The sequence below is a fragment of the Camelina sativa genome, chromosome 17 (assembly GCF_000633955.1).
Source record: "Camelina sativa cultivar DH55 chromosome 17, Cs, whole genome shotgun sequence".
Taxonomy (NCBI): Eukaryota; Viridiplantae; Streptophyta; class Magnoliopsida; order Brassicales; family Brassicaceae; genus Camelina; species Camelina sativa.
In genome coordinates this window covers 6,421,405-6,445,910 of record NC_025701.1, presented here as the reverse complement: position 1 = coordinate 6,445,910, position 24,506 = coordinate 6,421,405, and the positions used below count along the sequence as shown (strand labels likewise).

The following is a 24,506-nucleotide window of genomic DNA, read 5'->3' as shown; positions in this document are numbered from 1 at the left end:
AAAAAAAAAAAAAAAAAAAAAATGAAATGAAATTATCACTCATAACCTCAACTCAGTATTGTATTTGCTTTGCATTATTAACATCCCTTCCAAGAAAAGTTACTATTTCTCCTTTACCANAAAAAAAAAAAAAAAAAAAAAAAAAACTTGAGTACAGTTATTTTCTTGATCAAGTTTAAAATTAACATTTCTGAAATGATTTGAGTAAAAAATCTGGAAGAGTTATTTATATATTCTGCTAATTTTGGGGTTGTACACTTGAGAAGACAAGTCCAATACTCTGTGGGCCTTCATTTTATAGCCCAGTTGAGAGGTCTTTTTTGTGCAAATTAGAAGGTAACCCAAATGAGAGTTGTCAGTTTTAAATTTTTTAAAATACACCACGTGTTTCAACGAATGAAACAATTACACGTGGCAACGTACCTATGTTTGACTTTCTTTGTCTCCTTCCCTTCCCATTAACCCACAGAAGATTAGCTTTGAAACCGGTCAGATCGATTTCTCTCTCTCTCTCTCGCTCGATATCGGAGCCGCCATGGATCTTCATCGGAGCACGATTGTATTGTTAATCCTTTCAATTCTATCTCCGGTGACGATCTCTATGCGATACGAGCTGACTTCTGGTCACACGAAATGCATCTCAGAGGAGATTCACGCAAACGCAATGACCGTCGGAAAATACAGCGTCGTAAACCATAACGAAGATGATCATCATCCTCTTCCTCCTTCCCATAAAGTCACCGTTAGGGTAATACATCTTTGAATAATCTCCTCATCTTAATAATTTTATTCGCATTTTCCTTTCGATTTGATTCTCATCAGTATGTATAATGCAATGGTGTTTTTTAGGTCACAACGCCGAAAGGATTGGCTTATCACGAAGCGGACGGTGTAGAGTCGGGACAGTTCTCGTTTACAGCGATCGATACAGGGGATTATATATCTTGCTTCACCGCCGTTGATCACAAACCGGAGACCACGCTGACCATTGACTTTGATTGGAGGACCGGTATCCATACCAAGGATTGGTCTACTGTGGCTAAGAAGAGCCAAGTTGAAGTAAGATTTTCGCGTCTTCTTCTTGTTACTCTTTGAAGTCTTAACTTTGGTCAAACTAAAATCTCAATAGAGTTAATAGATTTTGATGCTTTTGTTTATATGAAGAATTTGAGCATTGTGCTCGGATGTGTAAGAATTTGGTTGCTAAGTTAGACCAAGACATTATGCTTGAAACTGGATATGAATTGAGAATTGCTCTGTAGTCTAGGTTTTTCTAGATTATGTTGGTACATTGGTCTGGTTTGAATAGGACTAGGCTTTTAACATACAACAGAGCAAGACTAGCTTGAAATGTGATATATAGCCTCTTAAAGAGATTGCATAGTTTTAAAGGAATGTTTTGTTAACGTTGCCATGGTCGTATCTTAATGTTATTTGGCCAGACGATGGAGATGGAGGTTAAAAAGTTATTTGACACCGTGAATTCCATCCACGACGAGATGTTCTATCTCCGCGACAGGTAATTTAATTACAACAATACCATGTTTTCCTTTCAAGTCGCTTAATCTGAGGAAGAGAATGACTCAAGACTCAAAAAAAAAACCCATTCCTCATATGGTATCATGCAGGGAAGAAGAAATGCAGAATCTGAACATATCGACGAATTCGAAGATGGCATGGTTGAGTTTTGTATCGCTTGCAGTTTGTTTATCGGTCGCAGGTCTTCAGTTTTGGCACTTGAAGACATTCTTCCAGAAAAAGAAGCTCATCTAAATTGTATTCAAAACCCTGAGACTATAGCGTTATATAACACAACTGATTTCATTTTTGTCGTACCAATTCATTTTCTTACTGGATGTTTCGGATATAGACAATTTAATACTGTCTGATATGATCGTAACATTCTCATTAACCTGCAAATCCAATCCAATCCATAAAAAGCTTTCATGTCACACTCTCTGTAGTAAGTCGTTTACTGTAAAACAAATGAAAAATATGAAAAAGAAACAATCTTTACAAAAGACAAGAAACAGAAGAGAATAATAATAAGCAAACAGAATATCACTTTCTTGTTTCTGGTTGTTCTTGTTTATAAATAATGATTTTGGTGTATTATGAAGTGAATAAGCCCCAATGGTGATCTGATGGTAGAGTTTCCTTGATCTTTTCAAGTCTCTTGAGGATGTCCAGAAACGACGGTCTTTGGTTCATGTCCGCATCCCAGCATTTCACAATTAACCTATCATTAGAACGAAGACTGGTTATTTAACATGTAGACTAAAGCAAACCTGGTTCATATGGCCTTGTGTTTTGCTTACTCTCTTAAATCTGGTGTGCATCCTTTGGAACGGAATGTAGGTCTGTGTCCATCTGATACATGTTTGGCTGCTTCATATGGCTCGTGGTTCGCAAACGGTGGCTCTCCTTCAAGCATCTGGATACAATGTGATGATGAAATTAAGGTTAAAATTCTCTGAACTTTGGTTCTGTTTATTAGAGAGAGAGAGAGAGAGTTTTTTATATATTGTTAAGATTTTAGTACCTCGTAAAGTATCATTGCAAAGGAGAAGACATCAACTTTCTTGTCATATCTTCTATGCTTGAACACTTCAGGAGCCATATACCGGTCTGTTTTGTTGCACAAAGAAGAGAAACAAAGGAGGTGAAGTTAGAGAAATGAAAAAACACAAAAAGGGAGATGACATCTGCTTTTACTATAAAACAACACTTACAGCTTCCGGTTTCACCAGTCATTTTGTAGACATCGTGAGAGTTTTGAACCTTTATGAGTTTGCTTAGCCCAAAGTCTCCAACTTTCAAGTGGTCTGCACTTGAATTAACCAGAAGAACGTTCCTGAAACATAAAATGCGAGAAGCAGTTTACAAACAGCAAATATGAAGTAAGAAACTGAGGAGCTATGAAGCAATTTTGATTACCTTGGTTTAAGATCTCGGTGAATGATAACATTTGGTTCATTGTGAAGATATGTCATTCCTCTGTAACAACAATAACACTTAGGCCAACTATGATGACCAAACTTTCAAATGATATCTCGAATGTTAAAACTTCAAGTACCTCGCGATATCCAACGCAAAGTTGACAGCGGTTGCTGGAGTAAGACCGCCCTTTTCCTTGAGGTATTGATGAAGATCTCCCTGTGAAAATTATATGAATCATTTTTAGTTAGGCAAGAAAAGAAATTGCAGAGATAAAAGACAGTTGATAGCGAGAACCTACCCCGCGCAAGTATTCAGTGATTAACATAAGAGGCTTTCTTTCGGTTACAGCTCCTAAGAATTGCACTATATTAGGATGACGAAGCTTAACTAGCAAATCAACCTCATGCCTGAAGTCCTGACTGCATCACAGCAAACATGGAAGTATGGAACTTATGAAACACAAGAAACTTAGGAAAGAGCAATTGAANGAGAGAGAGAGAGAGAGAGAGAGAGAGAGAGAGAGAGAGAGAGAGAGAGAGAGAGAGAGAGAGAGAGAGAGAGAGAGAGAGAGAGAGAGAGAGAAATAAGAACTTACATAACCAGTCTATCATCTGAAAGAGATGGAAGAATACGTTTCACAGCTACTGGTGTTCCTCTCCAATAGGCTTTCACAATCTCACCAAAGGAACCCTAACAGAACATGCGACCAACCTCCAATCAGCCAAAAGAAGCTCACTACACAAAATCCATCGTATTGAACTAAAACGCAGAGAATGCTTAAAATACAAACCTTTCCAATCATAGCGGCATTTGAGAAATCCAGCTCAGCAGGTTCAATTTCCCAGTCACACTTCTTTGGAATCGGTGGTGGCACAGGCTTTGGTTCAAAGTGACTTCCATTTTGACCCTGCATCAAGAATTTAATCAGCCAGATACAAAAAGGGACAAGTAATGAAAACACTAAAGTGTCTCTTTGAATCTCTGAAAACAAGTATAACGAACAACACTGTAGTAAGCAGCTACTTCAGAGAGAAGATGAAAAGTTCCTAAACTTTTTGAGCTTTTTCAGCAATCACACTACCTACCCTAAAGAATGAAACAAAACGGACAATGTCTAATCTAAAGCTATACACATTACAAAGATCAGAAGGAAATTCAAAAAACTCACATAAGACAAACCGCCATGAGATTTCAGCAGTTCTATCATCTTCTGCTTCCTAGCTCCTTCTGCATCAGCCAAAGGCTTCAACCAAACCAAAAAAAAGAAACAATTTCAGATTCGTTATCATAACAAAGTTAAGAGATTTGAACGGAGGAACACAAAAAGGAAGAGTCTTTTCTATACCGTGTTCTTCCACCTATCCTGAGCGTTGACATCAGCACCAAACTCGAGCAAGCATTTAACAACATCAAGCCAACCGTGAAGCGAAGCAACGTGAAGAGGCGTTCGTTTGTCATAGTCTCTGGCGTGAACCAAAGAAGGATCTTCCTCCAAGAGTTTCCGAACTGCAGCTGCGTCGTTTTGGTGCGCGTGCCACAGAATCAACGACGTTCTACTCACACGTGCCTTCTCCTTTTGTTTGTCGTATGAAGACGGTGAAGGCACGCTCGTTCCCGCAGCAGCGGCTTGTTCGCCACCGTCTCCAGCCGCCGGTGGATCAGAACTCATCTCAAACCCGATTCAGCTAAATTGAGAGAGAAAAAAGATGAGATTTTTTAAAAAGGGTTTCGATTGAGCGATACGATTACACGCAGTGATTGAGGAATCAATCAAATTCTTTACTGTGAAATCAGATTAGAGGAAAAGGGAGAGAGAGATGAGTCTATTTCTTGTTTTCTTATGTTCTTGCTTGTGTGAACGTAGATCATCGCCGTTAACTTAGCCGTCAAGTTGATGACTTTTTCATCCGTCTATTTTAGTGAGTTTTTAACTCTGTCACTCACCGTTATCTCTGACTTTTCTCTTTTGGTCCTTTTTATTATTAGTGACCGACTAAGAAGGAGGCCTACTTTGGGAAGGAATCAAAGGGATCAATGATGTGATTAGTTCTTTAGAAAGTTTCAGAATTTTATTGAATACTGTAATTTTAGTTTGGATTTGGTTAATTTTGAAGAAAATTACAATAAAATGTGATGTAAATTCTTACAATAATACAATGTTATAAAATTGAAAAGAAGAATGGTCACCTTGATTTTACCCTTTTTAAGTTAAGAAAACATAAGTAAAACAAAGTGATAAGTTAATACATATCATTTCATAAATTATAATTTTGACAAATCAATACAAAAATACTATGGATCATATAATATACCGTTATGGTCTACCTGAAATGTAGTAGTCAACGATCCGGATAACATGGAATCACATCTATCACATGACTTCTATTAATACACACGTCTATCCCTTTGGCATCTATTTTTTCTTTTATTTTGAACAGAAAAAGTCACTATTTCTCATGTTAAAAATTTCAATTTACTGTACATTGGTCATTTTGTCAACTGATCATTACACCAACCATGACAAAAAAAAAAATCGAACTGTAAGTGTAAACTAGTGAATTAGCTTTAAAAGCCTTCAAGTAAAGATCACACAGCTTCAAGAGAATTATGAGGAGCAATATCAGTATGGAGCACAAGTAAAATGTATATATACAGTATACACACACGGTTAATTACAGTTTAAGAGTATATACAAGTATAATAAATTATTGTAAGGTGACCTACAGTGTTTCACAAGCTATTTACCATCCCTTAGGTCCTCAAGAGAACGCTTACGAGATCCAAGATTACGCTCCAGCGTCTGAGGTGTGGGTGGTGTTCTTCCCCGGCGGAACAGCACTGCCAGTGACCTTGTTTTTCGACAAAGGTCAAAAACCTATTCAAACAAAAAAAAAGCAAAGCAGATCATTTCAAATGTTCCAAGGCAACAAATTTATAGAATGAGATGATATCGTTGTCGCATAATCTTACAGATGAGGCCTCAATCTCAGCGACGCCTTCACACCCTTTTCCTCCACCTTGTAATAGGTCACAGTATCTAACAGCCTCATTCACATCTTCAAAAACCTTTTCAGATAAAAAAAAAATATATATCACATTTTCTTGATTTCAATAGGGTGTTGGAAGTGATTCATTGAAAGTTACTTACCAATACTCCATCTCGAATGTCTTCTACGAGCATATCGAATTTAGTTTTGGGTCTAGACTGTTTTGTCTGTTTGCTGATCCTACTAGGAAACAGCAGTCCAAGCTCTTTTTCTACTTCACTGTTACAAACGGATTGCTACTGTTATGCAAGCAACATTAAAAAAAAAAACTCTAAACCTATTAAAAATAAGCTTGAGTGGAATAGAGTTTGGAACCTGTGGTTTGTTCTTGTTTTCATGGTGCAGATCTGGTTTTCTCTCTGTGTCAGTACATATACAGGCTTCGAGTCTCCTCTCCATGGGTTGGACTCCAACACTGAGATGGTTGTCAAAACACAGTGAGAGAGGGTTAGGTCAACGAAAACACCAAAGCAAGATACACAGAGCACTAGTGGAACAACATCAATTCATAAACTTTAGACCACTTATGTTCCCATCCTAAAAGTCTATGTTTCTGATTTTCCTATGCATCAGCATTTCTGTGAAAGATAAGATGATAAGACCGTGTTGTGCAAGAAGTTATGGCAACTAGAAATCAACAATTTTCCATTTTCCATATCATAGTTACAGCTAAAAGCCCTCTTCTCCTAGAGAGCTTCACTGACTGTATGTGACACAAAGACTAAACTCTGGAATTGTTCAACAAAACGATATGATTCCTCTTAACGAAGACAACGCACTAAGGAATTTAAACTACTGCAAAATTACCAGATTTTTCTAGACAAACTTCAAGAAAAAACTATGTATAAGTTACATTGAAATATGCATCAATGGAAGTATCAATCAAGTTAAAAGATTTAAACGCAGTAATTGAAAGCGCAGAGCACAAAATCGCAATAGCAACCTCAGTTCAGGAGCTACGATGAGTAAACCTAATTGATTAAGAGATTTATACCATCATAGCTGGTGGAATCAAACGTCTGCTCTAATTTCCGACGCATCTCGTAAGCACGAGACGAAACTTGCCTTACAAACTCATCGGAAGTACCAGGAATCGTACCGTCCAAGTGAAGCGCCCGCTCTACTTCCTCGCTCTCTTCTTCTTCATCGCCACCAATCTTATCTGATCCTCCTCCTCCTCCGCCGCCGGTCGATTTACAGCTAACGAACAGTCTTCTTCTCGAAATCGAAATTCCTCTACCGGAGCTGGACAAGCCGGAAAAGGAGGGACGAAGAACACGAATCGATACTGATCGTGAAGTTGAAACGGAGATCGTAGTAGTGGTCGTCGGAGGAAGTATTAAAGAAGGAGATACAGATATCAGCGACTCCATTTGAACTTCCTCTTCTTTCTATTATTATTCACTCTTCTTAGAAATCAATCGGAGAAATTAACGATTCCCTTTTGCTTAGGTTTTTAATTTTCTCGGGAAAATTCACCAACGTAACGTAAACGACTCAACGAGTAGAAAAAAACTCGTGGAAGCAGCAGCTGAATCTGCTGATATTTTTCCCTTTGGCGGGTCCCACAGTTGATCCAGAACCTTCTATCTCATTCCATGGTTTCATATGTCAACAGAGTTCAAACATTCTAATGGAGGGGGGCTTTTAATTTGATATCTGAATTAGAAACACATATATATTACAAAAATACGTAGAGAGGTTACATAAAATGCTTTTTCACTTTCAGTTCAGTCGTTTTATATAAGGTCATGAACCAGTTGTGCCAGTTTCAGGAGAAGATAATAAGCCGTTAGATACGGTTTCATCATCATCAAGCTGTGTTGATTCTTGATCAGGGAATACCTCGAGTCGCATAGACGGAGCAATGTTGTTAACATGAAGCCATGTTAGTTCCCATAAGCTATCTCCACCAAGTGCACTTCTTTGTAAAAGCACGCCTTTAGTCTTCATCACAAGCAATATGTTCTTCAGAAGCTCTGGCACTGATTCTTGGAGCTTGTCGCTTTTCTTCCCCCTTACTTTCACTTTCATGTATTTCTCCATTCGGGTTAGAACACCGAGCCATAATTTGCAGAAGGTGGATAACTGTGATAGCTCTTGGAGTTGCTGAAGAAACACTTTGGACAGAAGTTTGATCGCGAGAAGCAATGTGCCTTCCATGTTTCGATAGTCTTTCTGTGCCCCAGCAGCTAACTCAAGTAAGTCATCTAATACCGTGAAGATTACTTTGTCGAAGCATTCAGACCACATGCTATGACTTAGGTTGATCCCATCTACTCCCCCTAAACACTTTTGTAACAACTGTAACGCGTGGTTTCTGACATCCTCTCTCTGGACTAAACACACTTTTCTTAGTCCTTGCACAAGCCAAAACCACATTTCCCCAATATCTTGTGACATCTTCCCGAAATCTTCTTCTCCCATGTTTTCCTTAGCTGTGCGAGCCCATTTTGCCAAATATTCTAATGAATCTCCCATTAGATCGAGGGCACGGATAGACCGTTCGGATTGTCCCACACGTGATTCAGCAAACTGTCTTGCAGCATCCACACACAGTACATAATTGGCTGGATACAGGTGAGTTCCTTCAGACATAACAAACGATACCGCATTAAATCCTGCTTCAGAAGCTTCTGGGTGCCGGGCTGTGATGGAGAGTAAGGATGTGATTGTTCTCCATCCGGCCTGAGACCTGATGTGATTAGCATTGGCTTTCACAAGACGGCTGACTTCAACTGCAATTTGCTCACAATAGGCATCCGCAACACGTGCATCCAGTTTCAGCACAAGCTGAAGAGATCTCAAAAGTTCATCAGCTAGGCTTTCTTTATAAGGAAGTAGTCTCTGGCAGATCCGAAGTAGACCGAAAATAGCTTTATCCACTAAGTTGCAGGGCATCAACGTTGACTGAGCAATTGTAGCTATATGTTCATAGACGCCTTGCCAAAGGAGAACGATCCTGTCTCTGTTGTTAAGAGTGATTGCGATAAGCAATTCCAGACAGAAAACTGCAGTATCCTCGTCCTCAGGAGAACTGGTTCCTTTTTGTGGCCTACCTGCAGCCCAAATGAGAGCACGTGCAAGCTGCAACAAAGATTCAGCTTGTAGAAATTTGCTTTCGGTAAATATGCTGTCAATGTGACACTTCTGAATTGTTTGAAGTGTTCGTTGATGAGCTGCAAGCTGTTGCTCAGTAGGCTGTGATCTTGGCTCTTCTGTATCAAGTGAGAGAAGCTGACTAAACCTTCCCATCAATCCGGAAGATCTCCTCGGAGTTCCCATCGACTGTAGATGAGCTGAAGATAGGGAATTCGCGAGAGGCTTTCCTTGTCCTTGCTCAGATGATAGTTCAGATTCATCAGCTGCATCACTGGCTACACGAGCTGGTAGAAGTCCAAGTTTATGTAGCCGTAAGATACAGTCCAAGATGTTCCTCCAACCCGTACGTATATAATCTCCATATTTGTTTGCAATGGTAAAAATAGTGATAGTAGCCATTCTTGCTTTTGCGTCATCACCAAATGCAAGAACGGGTTCATCAACAGATGATGGATTCAAGAGAGTTGTGAATTTGCAGAGAGACACAACCAGATCATCAAGCACATCTTCAAGATGGTGACAGGCAGATATTTTAGCAATAGCCAGGAATCCATCAATGCATGTCTGGTAAACGTCTTCATGTTCCGCATGGTCAAAAACGACTGATATGGCAGCAATGGTTGGACCAGACATAATGGCAAACATATCATGGTCAAGATAAGCCCTTGAATCAGCCATAATATACGGAGCAGTTTTCTTAGATTTATGCATCAAATCAATCCAACGGCTGGGAGTCATTTCAGGAAAGCCTGCACCTTGTTCTGGAGTAGTCCTGATCTCATTGTTGCAGATGGAGTGATAGAGTTCAGACAAAAATTCTCTAGGTAGATCATTTCCTCCATTGATATGCCTATTGTTGCGAATAAAATCCTCCTCTGTCATCTTTTTCTTTACTTGAACGTTGTGTTGATCAGTGTTAAGCATGATAATAGAGTATGATAACACAAGAGCAGCATCCTTGTTCGCCAGAATCTCAGGAGACTGCATATAGTATCTTTCAGAGAACGCCTCAAGCACTCTCTGTATTTTCTGAGATTCTCCAGGCAACCTGAAAGTTTCCAAGAAGAGTCGGAGTGCAGTATCCAAATTCATGTACTGGAAATCGAAAGTCCCAGCAAATTCATTGAGAACCTGAACACAGAATTCATCATGGTTTCCAAGAAAATCCCCAACAAGGTTCTTATCAAGCCCTGCAGTATATCTGAAAAAGCAAGCTACACTTTGGGGATCAAGTTTGTCAGGCAAAAGATGTGTCCCTTGGAGAAACTCTAACCCCTTCTTTGGATCCCTGTTAAAGTGATCTGCTCCAATCATCAACCTTCTCTTGATATATTTTCTTCTGCGTACAAATGAAACCCACTGATTTGGATCACTATAATTGTCACACTTAACCATCCAGAAAGGTGTGTACTCATCAAGATGGACAGGACCTAAGTCCAAACCAGTTAATCCATTACTTATTCTCTCAGCCATTCCCTGAATAACAGCAATTAGACCATCCAGAGCAAGAATGTGCATTGCGGACAAAGGACAGTTCACAGGAAATGTGCTCTTCGATAGAAGATTAGACAGCTCTTCAAAGACGTTGCTGCAAGTTATATCACAATCAAGATTGGCATACATCTCCACCATAAAACTCTTCTGCCTGCAGAAGTTCACAAGAGCCTCCATAGCAACCTCTTGCTGCTGGTACGAGGGCCCATATTTTCCTTGAGCAAGCCTTAGGATCACACAGGAAAAGAACGCCTCAAGCTGCAATTTGAGTTCGGTACGTAGATGTTGATACAAATTGAGCACAATGCTGCAAACCATCGAAAGAATAAGGGGGCTCATTGACAAGCCGAATTGCATCAAGTTACGAAATAACTCGTCTTGAATTAAGCTTAACAATCTTGGGTGATGGCGGATTGACGATCCACCAAGTTCAATGGCTGAGTTTATCAAATTCAACGCAAACAGAGGCACATCTTCATCAAATGCTATGGTGTTTGATCGGGAGCCCATCCCAACATGTTCAACCACATTTAGCAAAGAGCATAAAAAGTGAAATATTTCCACCATACTTGGAACTCCGTATGGCTCTGTCATTATATGCAAATCATATGGAGAAGCCGCCTTTCTGCTTCCAGGCCCAACTGGTCCATCATCCATCAAACTTTGGGCACCAGATGCAAAAGTTGCCACAGAATTTTCAGTGTCATACTCGGAATTACCATTTCCATCCTCGACTGGTTTACTCACAATGGCATAATCGTTGTCTACTCCAGCTTTCTGCAACCATACAATACACCATTAGTACTCATTCCACTATAAGTGATATATATGAAAACAAGAGAAGAACGCATAAAATCGCATCTGTTGGGAAAGTTCTTCCGTAACAAATTAATTATTTACTAGATGCAGAATTGCTAGTCTTCTTATTCTAATGGTGCTCTTTGACTTACACTAGGAAAATAAAATCAGAAAGAAGATATCCTACAATAAACTTGTACACCAAACAGACTTTAATCAACTGGAAAGGAAATAACAAGGACCCCAATTACATACCTCTTGTTTGATGCTTCCAGCTCTGTTGACTAGTGTACTTTCTGTTCTGTCAACATCTGGGAGATGGGCGAAGATACACCTTACTAATTCATGCATGGTGTGGCGAGCTACACGTTGCAATAACTCACCTTTCATTCCTGCTTGGTGGACAACACGAAAACAAGTATTGACGACAGTGCATACATGCTGATTGCTTAGCATAACTGATGCTTTATTTTTCATGCATGCCAGAAGAACCTGCAGTATCTTCATTAGCACAACCTCTTCTGAAGCAGGATCTGTCACCTCAAATCGGCAGCTTGTCACAGAATCAACAACCAAGTGCATTGCGTCTTCAATATTTGCAGTGTTTTGATCAATTACATTCAGATTTAAGATCTTGTAAACTGATGACAAAGCAATGCTGGTTATCGGTGCTCCAGTTTCATCCGAACGTATCACATCAAGAAAGGGCTGAAGATACAACATGGGACTAATCGTATGCCATGGCTGGTTCCATGAAAACACCTGTTTTCTAAGAGCTTTAAGTGACTGAATCAACGAGTGTTCTAGCTGATCATCACCAGACATGTATCGACCTCCCCATCTTACATTTCTTCTCATGACCGCTAAAACAGCAGCAATTTCCGTATCAATCATGCATGCTAAAGTGGTTGTATTGCTTGACTCATTACTCTCAAAATCCTCAGGCTCTTCCTCAATGGACTTAATTCCAGAATGCAACTTTAGGCGACCCATTTAATCTGTTCTAACTCTTCAGCCAGAGCCCAAGGCACTTCGATGCTTACGATCTTCCTGGCAGAATGTAAGGTGGATACAGCCAGAGCATATATTCTTCACAGATAGAGGCCAAACTCGATCATTTCTGGCCAAAAGAAAAACCAGACTAGATTAATAGTGTTATTTTAAACAGATAACAAATTCTTTTAGAGAGCTCTTAAGACAGAAAATCTCGTAATTTCTCACATCATACATTCCAGAGATTATCAAACAGTACAACGCTGTCTCTGAATATAGCCACTTCGTTGAAGCATAATATAAACCACAAGCAAAGAAGTCTAAATCTTAACCATTCTGATAATTTAGTAACTCTTTTCACAGTAACCTCGTCCATAGTAGTAACTTGTTTTGCAGATTTCCTAATTCGCAATTAGTTTATGAGTAGCTATTAGCTAAGCAACTAATTCTTACAATTTGATCCCCAAAAACAAAAACAAAAAACTAATTCCAACAAATCCCTAAATAACAAAGTTTGTATAGAGTTAAGAGTCACTAGTTCCGATGGGATAAGCTTAGCTACGATTCAGCAGACCAGTGACAGTGTCACGAAACCATACAAACTATTCTGGGTTCTTCAGATGAGCAAAAATCCCGTCAACACGAGAGAGAGAACTCGAAAAACAGATATCGCTAAATCTCAGAATTTGGGAAATATAACAGCAATGCGAATCAACAAGAAGAAGAAGAACTCGTTCGACGCAATCTAGTTCAAAAACTGAATAAACAAAGAGAGAGATAACTTCTGACTTAGATTTACGAGAGCATCAATGCCACAACGAAGAAACGATTAAAAAAATTAGTATACGAAGAAGAAGTTCGAAGAAACGAGATCTGTAGATTTACTTACTGTTTCCTCCAGCGATTCAAAGATCTATCGCCGGGCTCCGACGACGAGAAACAGAAATGCTTTTGAGGAAAGCACGATCGGAAAATCTCGGGGAGGGAGCAAATGCGAAGAGAGAAAGCAAAAAACAATAAAGTAAGTGATTGAATTTACGGAAACACCCCTGTCTGGCAAAATACCCATATTTCTAAGTAGAAGGGTCTGTAATTCATGATATTTAGTGCTTTAGACCCCTAATATAATACAAATGGGCCTGTGATAGGCTCATACTAAATATACAGGCCCAATTAATGGAACCTTAGTGCAAGACTTGATCATATCACTTTTTGTCATTTTCAAAGAAATGGAAAAATCAAATCGTATTAAATTCTATTTAGAAAAAGTATATGATACAAACAACTGTAATACTACTATATAGTTTTTATATGATATACAAATTCTGTAGAAAAGTTGAATAATTCGTTTTCTTTCATGTTGTTGAGGTGGTTGTCTTTTGCCAGTTTGTCCTTATGGATTAGTGGGAGACAATACTTTTTTAGAGTTTTATAATCGAAAAATAAGTAAACCTAATTAATACTAACTTGCCCAACATAAAACTATGTAAGGAATTAGTATACACCAATAAACATTTTATAATCATAAGATATTTATGACTTCTTGCTTTGTCTGTTTTAGGTATTCTTGCATCCGAAGGACATGTCTCTTTCATGTTTAATTAGTGTCAAAGAAAAATGAACAATCATTTAATAATTTATACTACTTTATAATATGTTTATCAATCTATGATTCATCATCATCATTATATGCAATAATAAAAATATCTAAACAGCTAGCTACATTCATAGGTTGTGGACGAAAAACGTTAGATACTTTTATTCATTAGTGATTGTGCGTAAATACTAAATAGATAACAAATGACATGATTTTTTGAAGAAAAAAAAATGTTTTCAAAATGATTAGATATTCATATGATTTACATGTAAATAGTAATTCAGATCAAGAGAGGATTTTGTTTTCTTGTAATGTAACAATGAAAACTGTATTAAATACTATATTAGGGTCTGTTTATTGTGCCTATTGATCTAGCAATCTGTTTTTTATTTTCTACAAACTCTAATCCTGATTTTATAATGTCGTAGGTTTTGTGGTTGCTTCTATTAGCTCATGTTTTGGTTATTTCTTTGTTGTGGTGGAGTTTATTGTGTCTCTTGAATCTTTGATTCTTTTTAGATGGGCTACATTTGCATCTATGGCCTCTGTGTTTCTTGAATCTTGATTCTTTTTAGATAGGCTACATTTACATCTATTTCCTTAACGAAATTAACATTTCTGAAGAGTACTTTAATCCTTTGTATTGTCGATGCTATTAAAAAAATATCAAAATAATACATAAATTAATTTAATAATCGAGACTTATTTTAGTTTAGTTTTTTTTTCTACTAATCAGTTTTGAATATCTATTGAAAGTTAAAATTAATATGAATATAATCAGTTTTGGTTTAAATGGAGTTGTCATCAAATTTATTGTTAATTCACTTAATTTTTCAAATTTAGTAGACACCGGGACTCCAACTAGATAAATGAGGAAAAGTTATAACAAGAAAATACGGTGGCATCACGTAAGTAAATACGTCTTGATTGGTGTTTGTAAGTCTACCAACTACACTTACAAGTTACAACTGCCCAAGCTCTCTTAATTGGAATTTAAAGCTTTACCCATTAATATCTAATCTTCCTGTTCAAATTAAGAACTATTTTGGCAAAGACCATCCTCAGAGAAAATTAAAATTTTGAATATATGCAATTAACTTATTTTAGTATTTCAGATATACATATATGTACATGTTTACCATTATAAAAACTAGACCTGGTTTGCTTGGAAAAAGTGCAGCCAAAGGTTTTTTTCTTACCTACCTAATTTTGTATCTTTTGGGTGAGAAAAAAATAGCCATCAATTCTAACAAATTTTCTTTATAATATAATATATTATCCCTATGCTTTTTTAATGATAGGAAGACTTTATAATATTAATGTTCGAGAGTTTTTTCTAGCAATAGAGGTATATTTCTTTCCGGAATTTCTTTTTGAGTAATTTTTATATATTGCGTATTATAAATAGTTAGTCTTAACTTTATAAATATTGCCAATATAGTAGTTACATAATTTTATTTTTGTGCGGAAATGATAGAATAAAAATCCAGAAAAATCATGGCCCAAAAATCTTGATTACTTTCTTNAAAAAAAAAAAAAAAAAAAAAAAAAAAAAAAAAAAAAAAAAAAAAACGTACGATATACAAAATATGAGCCGTCATTAGCACAGTTGAAATAAACAAGAATCCCATTCCTTCAAAAAGAAAATAAATAATAGACAAGAATCCTTTTTCCTTTGCAATAACGTCATTTTTAACCAAAATAATTTATACCATCTAGTTTAACCGGAAGTGACATGTAAAAAGATGTAACCATTTAGCAAATGAGAAAGAAAACATATAATCTAAGTGGAACTAGTCTAAGTTTTGGCAGTCTTAAACATAATTTAAAAATGAGCAACTCACCTACTTTAAATAGTTTTCGTTGGAATTTATACAGTTTTTTTAAAGTGAAATAAATAAATCTTGTTCCACAAACATAGAGAATCAGGTAAGTCTCTTTCATACAACAGCTTCAACCAGAAGATTATAAAATGAAAATAAAATACTGTAAACTATAGAGAAAAAAATAAAATCAATGATGAGAATATATCTCCGTGGACTAGTTTACTCTCCTACGAAAAGGACTTCGAACTAACAAATGGCTTTTTATTCACCTTTTTTAGCTCAATATTGTGTTTTTTTTTTAGTAGACGGCTTTAGTTGATGTAAAATAATCAATTAATATACTAAGATCGAATGACAGATTAATAAATAGTATATAACAAACTGTATTGTACAACGACATATAGCAAAAACATTTCCACCACTATACCAACATAGTAATTGCACACTAGGCATTAGCCACTACTTTTGTATACGAACCACGTCGAAGTACCATGTCTTGTTTCTTTCATGATTGCCTATGTGTGCCCGAATATGTTAATTAGGGGAAACTATAAGGATCCCATATTAACTACTATGATCACAGAATCCATGCATCACACAATCATCTGAATCCCTTCATAAGTTATATGGAGATTAAAAAAGAAAAAAAGATGATGGTGGATAGAAAAAACTGATGTCGTGTGTGTGTCTATCAAATTGGCAACATGCATTAACTAGCTAATTTTGTGTAATATTATAGGTCGATCGATTATAAATTTATACTGATAGCAATAGAAACATATACTACATTGGTTAAATTATAAATGACGTTTTAGTACATAATTTTTACACATATTAGGATGCCGTATACATTAAGCATGTGATCCTCGAGAACTTCACATACGAATCTCTTCTTTTATTTTATTTTTCTTTTTATAAAGAAAATGTTAATTCATTGTCCCAACGAATTAGACATTTTTTTTTTCTATCATTAATATCTATATGGAACTATAATTTTACGTTCAGCTGATCGTTAACATTTTCTTTGCCATTGTGTGTTTTCTCCCTTAAAGATCGGGTTAAAAAGGTTTGTAAAAATGGGATATGTGTAGTACATGAAATCGATGAGGAAGAAGACAGGGTATTAAAGAGAGGTTAAGAAATTAAGATCATCTTTCCATAAATGGCGACACGTGCTGTAAATAAATAAATAATAAACTCATATGTTCTGTAATGTAATTAATACGCTGTTTCTTCTTCTTCTTATCTTACCCGCGCAAGCGAAGTTCATGGGTCAATCAAAAAAAATAACAAAATTACTACTTTTTTTTTTGTTACCAGTAATAATAATCATTGAAGTGGACAACAACAATTAAAAACAGAGAGAGAGAGAGAGACAAAAGAAACAGAGAGATTAAAACGGGGAAGAAGAGATGACTTTGGTAAAGGATCCGAAGAAAACGGGTTACTGTGTTATTCTTAATCTTCTCTTAATACCTCTCTCTCTCTCTCTATTTTTCTTCTTGTTTATATTTTTGATTTGACAAGAAAAGGACAGAGAAACAACTTTAGACAATAGAGAGGCAGAGAAAGAAGAAAGACGAAAACAGAGGATTTTTTTTTAATCCTCTCTTCTTCCTCTTTTCTTTTTGCCCCTTCCTCTGGTTAGTTTTCTTGATTTGCAAATTAATCTTTGTTTTTTTTTTTTTTTAATGGGTCTGTAGTAATTCTCGTTTTGGATTAATCTCCAATTTAAACAATGCTTTGATTGTGTTTTTCAAGATTTTTTTTTTTTTTGTTTTCTTATCTTTCACGTTTCATTCAAATGGCTGCATTTGTTGCGTTTGATGATGTTATCGATGTTTTGCTTATATTTAAAATATTCTACAATTTCAAACCAAGTAGAAGTAGGCAACAAATTCAAGAAAAATATAAACCTCATTCGAATTTTCTTTTTATGAAGGTCTTGAAGATACATGAATCAGCATCCCATTGTTATGAATGTTTTTGATGCATTCCCTTATGTAAACATAACTTCTTACAAGAGATATCTCTGAAAGTTTTTTTTTTTAAAGGTAAAATATACAATCTTTTGTTGGCATCTTATTTTTATTTCAGACAAGAACATTGATATATTTGGTAATGGTCTTCNTTTTTTTTTTTTTTTTTTTTTTTTTTTTTTTTTTTTTTTTTGTCTTGATATTGTTTTCCAACAGGCTCCTTATAAAGACTTGATTTGGTTTGAGCTTAGCTGGTGAATGTAGTAGTAGTCTCCAAAGAAAAAAATATGGGTGGTTGCGTTTCTTCCCAGAGAAAGCTAAGCAACAAGCTTCAACAGAAGAAGCATAAGCGTGGCAGATCTGGCAAATGTCGGTCCAAAATCTCGGCTTCGATGCCAGATGTTCCTATGAAACGAATGAGCAATGCCAGTGTTAGGGATTTTGCGGTGAGCGAATATGTTCATCTTGATTTCGACAATGCTGCCAAGATGATGTGTAAGAGAGCTGAGTTGTCTAACGCTAACTTCCATGTCACTCAGCTTCAATGGAACTGCAGCCAAATCGATGGCAACCGTATGCACCATTCTCTCTAAATCTTTATTCTGTTTTCTTTTTTCTTCTCTAAAATGTGTTTTTCTTGAATCTTGATTAGTCTTTTTTTTTTTCTTCCTATTTCCAGGAATATCACATGAGGAAGCTTGGTATGATTCATTTAGCTACATCGATTCTGATTCTGATGATGGTTCAAATAGTAGTGTCTTCGAAGGTAAACATTTTGCAGCTAGATTGGTTTGTCAGTTTGTGAGTGTGTGTCTGAAAACATAGTCTTGTTTTTTTTTGTCAGATGCAAATGCTTCTGCAATGGGACAAGTGATTCAGTATGAAGAGTTCTACGAAAGTTACCTGAAAATAGATGGAAACAAAGCTGAGTCATACTCAAGCAAGAATGAAGTTAGCATAAAGAGAAACCAAGTGGCTGATGAATCTCACCATGAGACTTACAAGACTTCCACTTGTGAAGATCATCAAGATCACAGGAAGAAGTCATCAAAAGTTGTTATGGTTTCTGTACGAAGAACATCTATCGATAGCAAATCAACAGCATCTGATTTCTGTAAGAAGATAAAAGGATCAAACAAAGTATCTTAAGTTTGAAACCCTCTTTTTTAACTTTCTTCTAATGATTTTGTATATCTAAATGTGTAACAGCTTCAGCTGAGAAGCTCTTGTACCGTCCAAAAGCCGGTTCTGTGATTCAACGTTCATTGGGAGAGAAACTAAGCAGTCAAGGAAGCTGGTCAGAACTTTCTCCGTCGAATTTCAAGCTCCGTGGATTGAACTTCTTCAGGTTAGGATTCAAAGTTTCAGATCAAGAAAGTAGACCAAACAGTTTTTGTATTCACTCTTAATTGTATTATTGTTTAAATCATCTTCAGAGACAAGCAAAAGTGTCCTGCACCAAATTGTAGTCCTTACATACCAATTGGAGTTGATCTATTCGCATGTCCTAAGAAGATCAACCACATTGCTCAGCACATTGAGCTCCCTAACTTGAAACCAGCATCATCACAGTTTTGTGATATTCCTAATCTCTTGATTGTGAATATCCAGCTTCCTATGTATCCGACCTCTATGTTTGGTGACTATGATGGTGAAGGACTTAGCTTAGTCTTATACTTCAGATTGAATGAGAATTATCACAAAGATATCTCATCTCACTTTCAAGAAACCATCAAGGTATGATTGATAATGATGGATCTATATATAGCCTAGTACTTGTTATGTTTTTGTAAAGAGAGAGATTTTAAAAAGATTTGGGGTTTATGCAGAGATTTATGGATGATGAAGTTGAGAAAGTCAAAGGATTCACAAGAGAATCAACAGTTCCATTCAGAGAGAGGTTGAAGATCATGGCCGGTTTGGTAAATCCTGAGGATCTTCAGCTAAGCTCTACTGAGAGAAAACTTATCACAGCTTACAACGACAGACCAGTTCTTTCTCGTCCGCAACACGACTTCTTTCGGGTTAGACTACAGCTCTTTCTTTGGTTTTCAATAGATATTACTTTAGATTTCATTTTTAGAGCTTTGTGTTTAATGTTAAGTGTGTGTTGATCATTTGGACAGGGACCAAACTACTTTGAGATCGATTTGGATATACACAGATTCAGTTACATATCGAGGAAAGGACTCGAATCATTCAGGGATAGGATCAAGAATGGGATTCTTGATTTGGGTTTAACTATTCAGGTACTTGAAAATCTCCTAAACCACTTTGGTTTGGTTAGGTATTTTCTTTATTGGAGTGTTTCTCAAGTAAGCTTTTTGTTCTTTCTGACACAGGCTCAATCACCAGAGGAACTTCCAGAGCAAGTACTGTGTTGTGTCAGGCTGAACAAGATTGATTTCGTGAATCACGGACAGATTCCAACGCTTTTAACTAACAAACAATGATTGAGCTTTCGGGTCTGATTCATTACAAAATAACAGAGAGAGAAGGATCAACCAATCAATCAATCCATGGGGAGAGCAAAGACACAAAAGCAAAAACAGAGAACCTTTTCATATATTTGTATTGTAGAGACAAAAGAAGAAGAAAATATCAATGTCTTTTTTGGAAACCATATCTGCTCCGCAAATTATTAATTCACATGAAAAAAGATTCATTTGTACAAACGTCATTATTTCTTACTCTCAGTCTCACTGTTCAAAAGCCCTTTAGAAACAAACAATTGCTCTGTAAATCTCATTAAGCAATGACAATGAGCAAAATGAACTATAAGCAAGCAAATTTGTCTCATTAGCCATTATGTAATAAAATTACAAATAATAAACAAAAGAAAACAAAACAGTTTGATATTACAACATTATAATTTCATCCACAAAATGTAAGACCTATATCCTTTACTGAAACAATAACACAAAAAGATACAACACAAAATAATCCCCCCTGTAATTTTCTTCCTCATGTACAAAAGAATTCACATATTAGTAAAACAGAAATCTGAAAACCTAAAAAGCTTCTTTTAAGTTTTACACCAGAACATAGAAGAACAAACCCCTTCTGAAGCTCTTTCTTTCCTGCAAACTGCTACATTTCTCAGACAAGTGTATGTATGAGTGGAATTTGAAAAGCTTTATCCTGAAAAAGGTTAGAAGTTTCTTTTCTTCTCTCAAGTTGTTTGCTCTTCTTTCAGCCTTAGACGCGCAACGGGCTGCTGCTGATTTATGTTAGCCAAACCGCCATGTCGATTATCTGGCCTTAACTGTGCTGCTGCAGCAGCTGCATGGCTGCTTGATTTAGCTGCTGGAAGGTCATGGTTATGTTTTCCTTCATATGTTGTTACTACAGCTTTTGGATCTGTTGCTGCTCTCTCTACATGTTTCCTCACTCCACATCCTGGTGTTGTGCACTTGTAGTAGCTCCTAAGGATCAAAAAACAGAACACATTTAAACAAGAATGTTATTAGACATAAGCTTTATTGATCACGATTCCACCATTCAAAGTGTATTACCTCGGATAAGGATTCCCTTTGACAACTTTTTGTCCATATTTGCGCCACCTATATCCATCATCTAGAAGATCAACTTCACTCGTCGTTTGGACAATAATTCTAGGCTCTGTCACGGTTCTATGTGAAGCAGCAGGAGCTGGTTCAGAAACCCGAACTTCTATACTTCTGCATACTCAAAGCTCTCTCTCATCAACAAAACTGATAATATGGATTGTAATCAATCATCAACAGAGCTTATAACTTTACCTTCTCTTGGTATCAGGCTCGTTTTCATCTTTCTCTCTTACACCAGTTTCTCCATTACCGACTTCTTCACTGTCACTTGCCTCAGACATGTGCTCTGTTGTAGTAGCTTGACTTGCTGCTTCATGTTGATCTCTCTTAGTCTTGTTGGAGCTATTGGTTTGAAACTGTGATACCGCCAGTTCAGAACTCCCACGGTTGTTATTTAACGAACTACTCCCATTTAGATTCGCGGTGCTATCTTTGTTTCCTCGCTTAGTGTTTTGAGGAGGTTCGTGATTGTGTTGACCTTTGTAGATGATTTCCGTTACTTGTCCATCAAGAGATCTCTCAACCTTCTTCTTGACAGGGCATCCTTGACTCGTGCACTTGTAATAGCTTCGAGGGAACTCACTGCCTTTAACTTGCTTTTGCCCATATTTTCGCCAGTTATAGCCATCATCAGCTGGTTTGTCAACATTAAGAGGCTGTTGTGACCTGTGCTCGATGATGGTTACATCTGAGGTTTCTCTTTGAGCTGGTACTGAAGAATGTGGAGCCGAGGTCGGGACCTGAGCTTGACCAGATGAAAATGATTGAACTTGAGAGGAAGGAGGGTACTCGGTTTGTGGCTGCATATTGGCATTGGCTTGAACTGCTTGAGCAGTAACCTGAGCTAGAGCTTGCTGATGTGTCATTCCATATGATCCCTGCACATTGTTACATTTCGGGTTAGAACAAGAACCGCTAAATAAACAAAACCGAGCACATACAAAAAATAGGTAAAGACAGATTCAGAGTCAAGAAAAAGGAGAGCCACAATAACCCAAGTCAAAAACAACCCTATCAAAAGAGAATATAGCAAAGGCCTGTCTAAAGGAACCATTTGGACTAAGCACCATAATCAAACATACGAGGTCATAAGCACCATAATCAAACATACGAGGTCATAAGCACCAAGAAATCTTCCAGAGGATTTATACAGAAACCTTAAGCAAGCCCAAATCTTGATCAACAAGCTCCTCCTTTTGTTGTTCTTCTCTGAAACTTCCTACCTATTTTACAGTTGAGTTGCAAAGTTCCTTCCTTTAGGAGAAATCCTCAAACCTCTAATAATCCCTAAATCAATTCTAATCTCATAGTGTCCAAATTTTGACCTAAAGAATGAATGATTCCAGCAAAATGGTTACAAAATCTATAATTTGTTGGAATAATACCTAGATTTGCTAACAAAAACGTGTTATTTTTTTACCACAGCAGCCAACAAAACAAAAAAAAAACAAGAAAACAGCTCAACAAAGAAAACACACAGTTTCCACAAATAGATTTTTAAACTTTCAACCAAAAACCCAAACAGAACAAAAAAAAAATGGTTAGAGAGATGATGAATCTAAAAAAACCTGAACGGGAGAGAAAAGACCCAAAAAGCTAGGTGAATCGAGCCGCATCGCCGGACTTAAACCAGGAGGTAAGGTGAGCATCGACGGCGATTGAGATTGAGAAATCATCAAACCGGTGGGTCTGTTCTGTTTGAATCTCGGGTCAACATCACCACCACCACCACTCGAGCTATTATTATTATTATCATTCCCATCACCACCAATTCTCTGGTGGTAATCACTAGCACCACCCGACGCAGCAGCAGCAGCAGTGGCAGGAGAAGCCATAGCTCCAGCAAGAAGCTGAGAGAAAGACCTAAACTCATCGGAATCAGAGAACATATTAGAGACAAGAGTCATCGGACCAGGACTAAATCCAACGCCACCGTTAAAGAACATCTCACTAAAAGGACGTGGAGGAAGAGATAAAGTAGGTCGCGACGGAGCTCCGGTAGACTTTGATGTCGACGGAACCTCTTCTTCCTTTTCCGACATCGATCTCCAAAATTAACAAACGGAAAAAGAAAAAAAAAAAACCCCAACAACTCAATTATCAAAAACAAAGATGAAAAAAAGAAACTTTTTGGTTTCTCAAATCTAAAATCCTTTTTGTATATATCTGTATGTGTGAATCCGTGTCGTGTTTCGCTTCACTTTTTTTTTTTTTTTTTGCCGTTTTGTTTTCTTTTTAATAATACTATATCTCTTTTTAATGGAGATTTTAGAGTTTTGTAGTTGTCCCTTGTTCTGCTTCTTTCTGGAGTCTTAAAATGGATCTGAAAAACATAAAAAGATTAATTAACACTTTTTGGGTTTGCAGTAGAAAGTCCACGCTGCAGCTATGTTTTGTTATGTAATGTAATGTAAACAAAGCTCTTTCTCCTTTTCCTCTCTCTCTCTTTTTTATTTTTTCCTGTGTGAAAAAACAATACTAGTAAGTACTTAATTTGGTTTATTTGAGTAAATAATATTGTTCAGACTTCTTGAACTAGTTAAATTTATTTATTTGAGTTAATTATGAATGAAGTGAAACACATCTCCACATGTATAAAAATCCAATAATTAAGGAGACAGTAGAAAAAATTGGAAAAGTAATAATGTTTCACATCAATTGATATTTTTCTTGTCGTTTTGTACATTTAATTTAAAGGTTGAATTTTTGTCCTATTAGTTAGTAGTATATATGTATATTTATCTCTATTTTTCTATATAAACAAATATATCATTAAAAAAACAAATATCAATTAAAAGATCATGCATATTTCTAATAAAATTTACAATACTTTAAAATCTTAAGCATTTTTAAAAACTTTCTGAGAATGCAAGGGTAAATGAATGAAAGAAAAAAGAATTAATAGTTTTTACATTTTAAGAGATGAAGATGAGTATTACTAATTCCACCACGACAACATAAGGTTACGTGACTGAATCTAACTTATTATTATTAATCCTTTTGATATAACAAACATAAAACATACTATGAATCTCTTCTTAGTCAAAGCAAAACAAAAAACTGTACCAAATAGATCGATTTAGGTTTTCTCACCTTTACAAAAAGCGTCGGTTTTGTTGTTGTACGGTGAACCTGGAGCGAACGAGGCTCGGACATCCCCG

The 24,506-nt window shown here is 36.6% G+C and overlaps 6 protein-coding genes across 8 annotated transcripts; 2 read left to right on the top strand and 4 right to left on the bottom strand.

The window, feature by feature from the left end:
* On the top strand, positions 463-1,912 carry LOC104755695 (transmembrane emp24 domain-containing protein p24delta7-like). Its single transcript, XM_010478132.2, has 4 exons — positions 463-748; positions 850-1,059; positions 1,443-1,519; positions 1,629-1,912. The coding sequence occupies exons 1-4, from the start codon at positions 536-538 to the stop codon at positions 1,771-1,773; spliced, it is 645 nt and encodes a 214-aa protein (XP_010476434.1). The 5' UTR covers positions 463-535; the 3' UTR covers positions 1,774-1,912.
* LOC104755694 (serine/threonine-protein kinase STY46-like) lies at positions 1,909-4,864 on the bottom strand. The gene is made up of 11 exons (XM_010478131.2): positions 4,286-4,864; positions 4,109-4,183; positions 3,731-3,847; positions 3,536-3,630; positions 3,239-3,359; positions 3,077-3,156; positions 2,938-2,997; positions 2,733-2,854; positions 2,543-2,628; positions 2,319-2,434; positions 1,909-2,239 (listed from the first exon to the last, which is right to left on the bottom strand). The coding sequence occupies exons 1-11, from the start codon at positions 4,607-4,609 to the stop codon at positions 2,113-2,115; spliced, it is 1,323 nt and encodes a 440-aa protein (XP_010476433.1). The 5' UTR covers positions 4,610-4,864; the 3' UTR covers positions 1,909-2,112.
* Positions 5,500-7,495, bottom strand: LOC104755693. 2 transcript variants are annotated; one of them, XM_010478130.2, is made up of 5 exons: positions 7,087-7,495; positions 6,303-6,402; positions 6,089-6,206; positions 5,911-6,006; positions 5,500-5,815 (listed from the first exon to the last, which is right to left on the bottom strand). In XM_010478130.2, the coding sequence occupies exons 1-5, from the start codon at positions 7,358-7,360 to the stop codon at positions 5,678-5,680; spliced, it is 726 nt and encodes a 241-aa protein (XP_010476432.1). In that variant the 5' UTR covers positions 7,361-7,495; the 3' UTR covers positions 5,500-5,677. The 2 variants fall into 2 exon arrangements, with proteins under 2 accessions (XP_010476432.1, XP_010476431.1); XM_010478129.2 differs by having other exon boundaries at positions 5,521-5,815; positions 6,982-7,491.
* LOC104755691 (ARF guanine-nucleotide exchange factor GNOM-like) lies at positions 7,630-13,381 on the bottom strand. The gene is made up of 3 exons (XM_010478128.2): positions 13,264-13,381; positions 11,637-12,501; positions 7,630-11,360 (listed from the first exon to the last, which is right to left on the bottom strand). The coding sequence occupies exons 2-3, from the start codon at positions 12,372-12,374 to the stop codon at positions 7,737-7,739; spliced, it is 4,362 nt and encodes a 1,453-aa protein (XP_010476430.1). The 5' UTR covers positions 12,375-12,501; positions 13,264-13,381; the 3' UTR covers positions 7,630-7,736.
* On the top strand, positions 17,084-20,399 carry LOC104755690. Of its 2 annotated transcripts, XM_010478126.1 has the most exons (10): positions 17,084-17,440; positions 17,740-17,851; positions 17,993-18,349; positions 18,456-18,542; positions 18,621-18,890; positions 18,986-19,124; positions 19,213-19,513; positions 19,606-19,800; positions 19,903-20,025; positions 20,119-20,399. In XM_010478126.1, the coding sequence occupies exons 3-10, from the start codon at positions 18,064-18,066 to the stop codon at positions 20,227-20,229; spliced, it is 1,512 nt and encodes a 503-aa protein (XP_010476428.1). In that variant the 5' UTR covers positions 17,084-17,440; positions 17,740-17,851; positions 17,993-18,063; the 3' UTR covers positions 20,230-20,399. The 2 variants fall into 2 exon arrangements, with proteins under 2 accessions (XP_010476428.1, XP_010476429.1); XM_010478127.1 differs by lacking the exon at positions 17,740-17,851.
* Positions 20,553-23,671, bottom strand: LOC104755689 (probable WRKY transcription factor 4). Its single transcript, XM_010478125.2, has 4 exons — positions 22,914-23,671; positions 21,538-22,223; positions 21,292-21,456; positions 20,553-21,201 (listed from the first exon to the last, which is right to left on the bottom strand). The coding sequence occupies exons 1-4, from the start codon at positions 23,385-23,387 to the stop codon at positions 20,949-20,951; spliced, it is 1,578 nt and encodes a 525-aa protein (XP_010476427.1). The 5' UTR covers positions 23,388-23,671; the 3' UTR covers positions 20,553-20,948.

Excerpts from the sequence above, each read along its gene's own strand:
- LOC104755695 (XM_010478132.2), top strand. The coding sequence starts at position 536 with ATGGATCTTCATCGGAGCACGATTGTATTGTTAATCCTTTCAATTCTA. Across the intron at positions 749-849 it reads CCCATAAAGTCACCGTTAGG|GTCACAACGCCGAAAGGATT; the intron begins GTAATACATCTT and ends GGTGTTTTTTAG. Across the intron at positions 1,520-1,628 it reads ATGTTCTATCTCCGCGACAG|GGAAGAAGAAATGCAGAATC; the intron begins GTAATTTAATTA and ends GGTATCATGCAG.
- LOC104755693 (XM_010478129.2), bottom strand. The coding sequence starts at position 7,360 with ATGGAGTCGCTGATATCTGTATCTCCTTCTTTAATACTTCCTCCGACG. Across the intron at positions 6,207-6,302 it reads AAAACAAGAACAAACCACAG|TGAAGTAGAAAAAGAGCTTG; the intron begins GTTCCAAACTCT and ends CGTTTGTAACAG. Across the intron at positions 6,007-6,088 it reads ACATTCGAGATGGAGTATTG|GTTTTTGAAGATGTGAATGA; the intron begins GTAAGTAACTTT and ends TTATCTGAAAAG.
- LOC104755691 (XM_010478128.2), bottom strand. The coding sequence starts at position 12,374 with ATGGGTCGCCTAAAGTTGCATTCTGGAATTAAGTCCATTGAGGAAGAG. Across the intron at positions 11,361-11,636 it reads CTGGAAGCATCAAACAAGAG|AAAGCTGGAGTAGACAACGA; the intron begins GTATGTAATTGG and ends GTATGGTTGCAG.
- LOC104755690 (XM_010478127.1), top strand. The coding sequence starts at position 18,064 with ATGGGTGGTTGCGTTTCTTCCCAGAGAAAGCTAAGCAACAAGCTTCAA. Across the intron at positions 18,350-18,455 it reads CAGCCAAATCGATGGCAACC|GAATATCACATGAGGAAGCT; the intron begins GTATGCACCATT and ends TCCTATTTCCAG. Across the intron at positions 19,125-19,212 it reads CGTGGATTGAACTTCTTCAG|AGACAAGCAAAAGTGTCCTG; the intron begins GTTAGGATTCAA and ends AATCATCTTCAG.
- LOC104755689 (XM_010478125.2), bottom strand. The coding sequence starts at position 23,387 with ATGTCGGAAAAGGAAGAAGAGGTTCCGTCGACATCAAAGTCTACCGGA. Across the intron at positions 22,224-22,913 it reads GTCTTTTCTCTCCCGTTCAG|GGATCATATGGAATGACACA; the intron begins GTTTTTTTAGAT and ends AACAATGTGCAG. Across the intron at positions 21,202-21,291 it reads AAAGGGAATCCTTATCCGAG|GAGCTACTACAAGTGCACAA; the intron begins GTAATACACTTT and ends TTTGATCCTTAG.
- LOC104755694 (XM_010478131.2), bottom strand. The coding sequence starts at position 4,609 with ATGAGTTCTGATCCACCGGCGGCTGGAGACGGTGGCGAACAAGCCGCT. Across the intron at positions 3,157-3,238 it reads TCACTGAATACTTGCGCGGG|GGAGATCTTCATCAATACCT; the intron begins GTAGGTTCTCGC and ends TAATTTTCACAG. Across the intron at positions 2,240-2,318 it reads TGCACACCAGATTTAAGAGA|GTTAATTGTGAAATGCTGGG; the intron begins GTAAGCAAAACA and ends TTCTAATGATAG.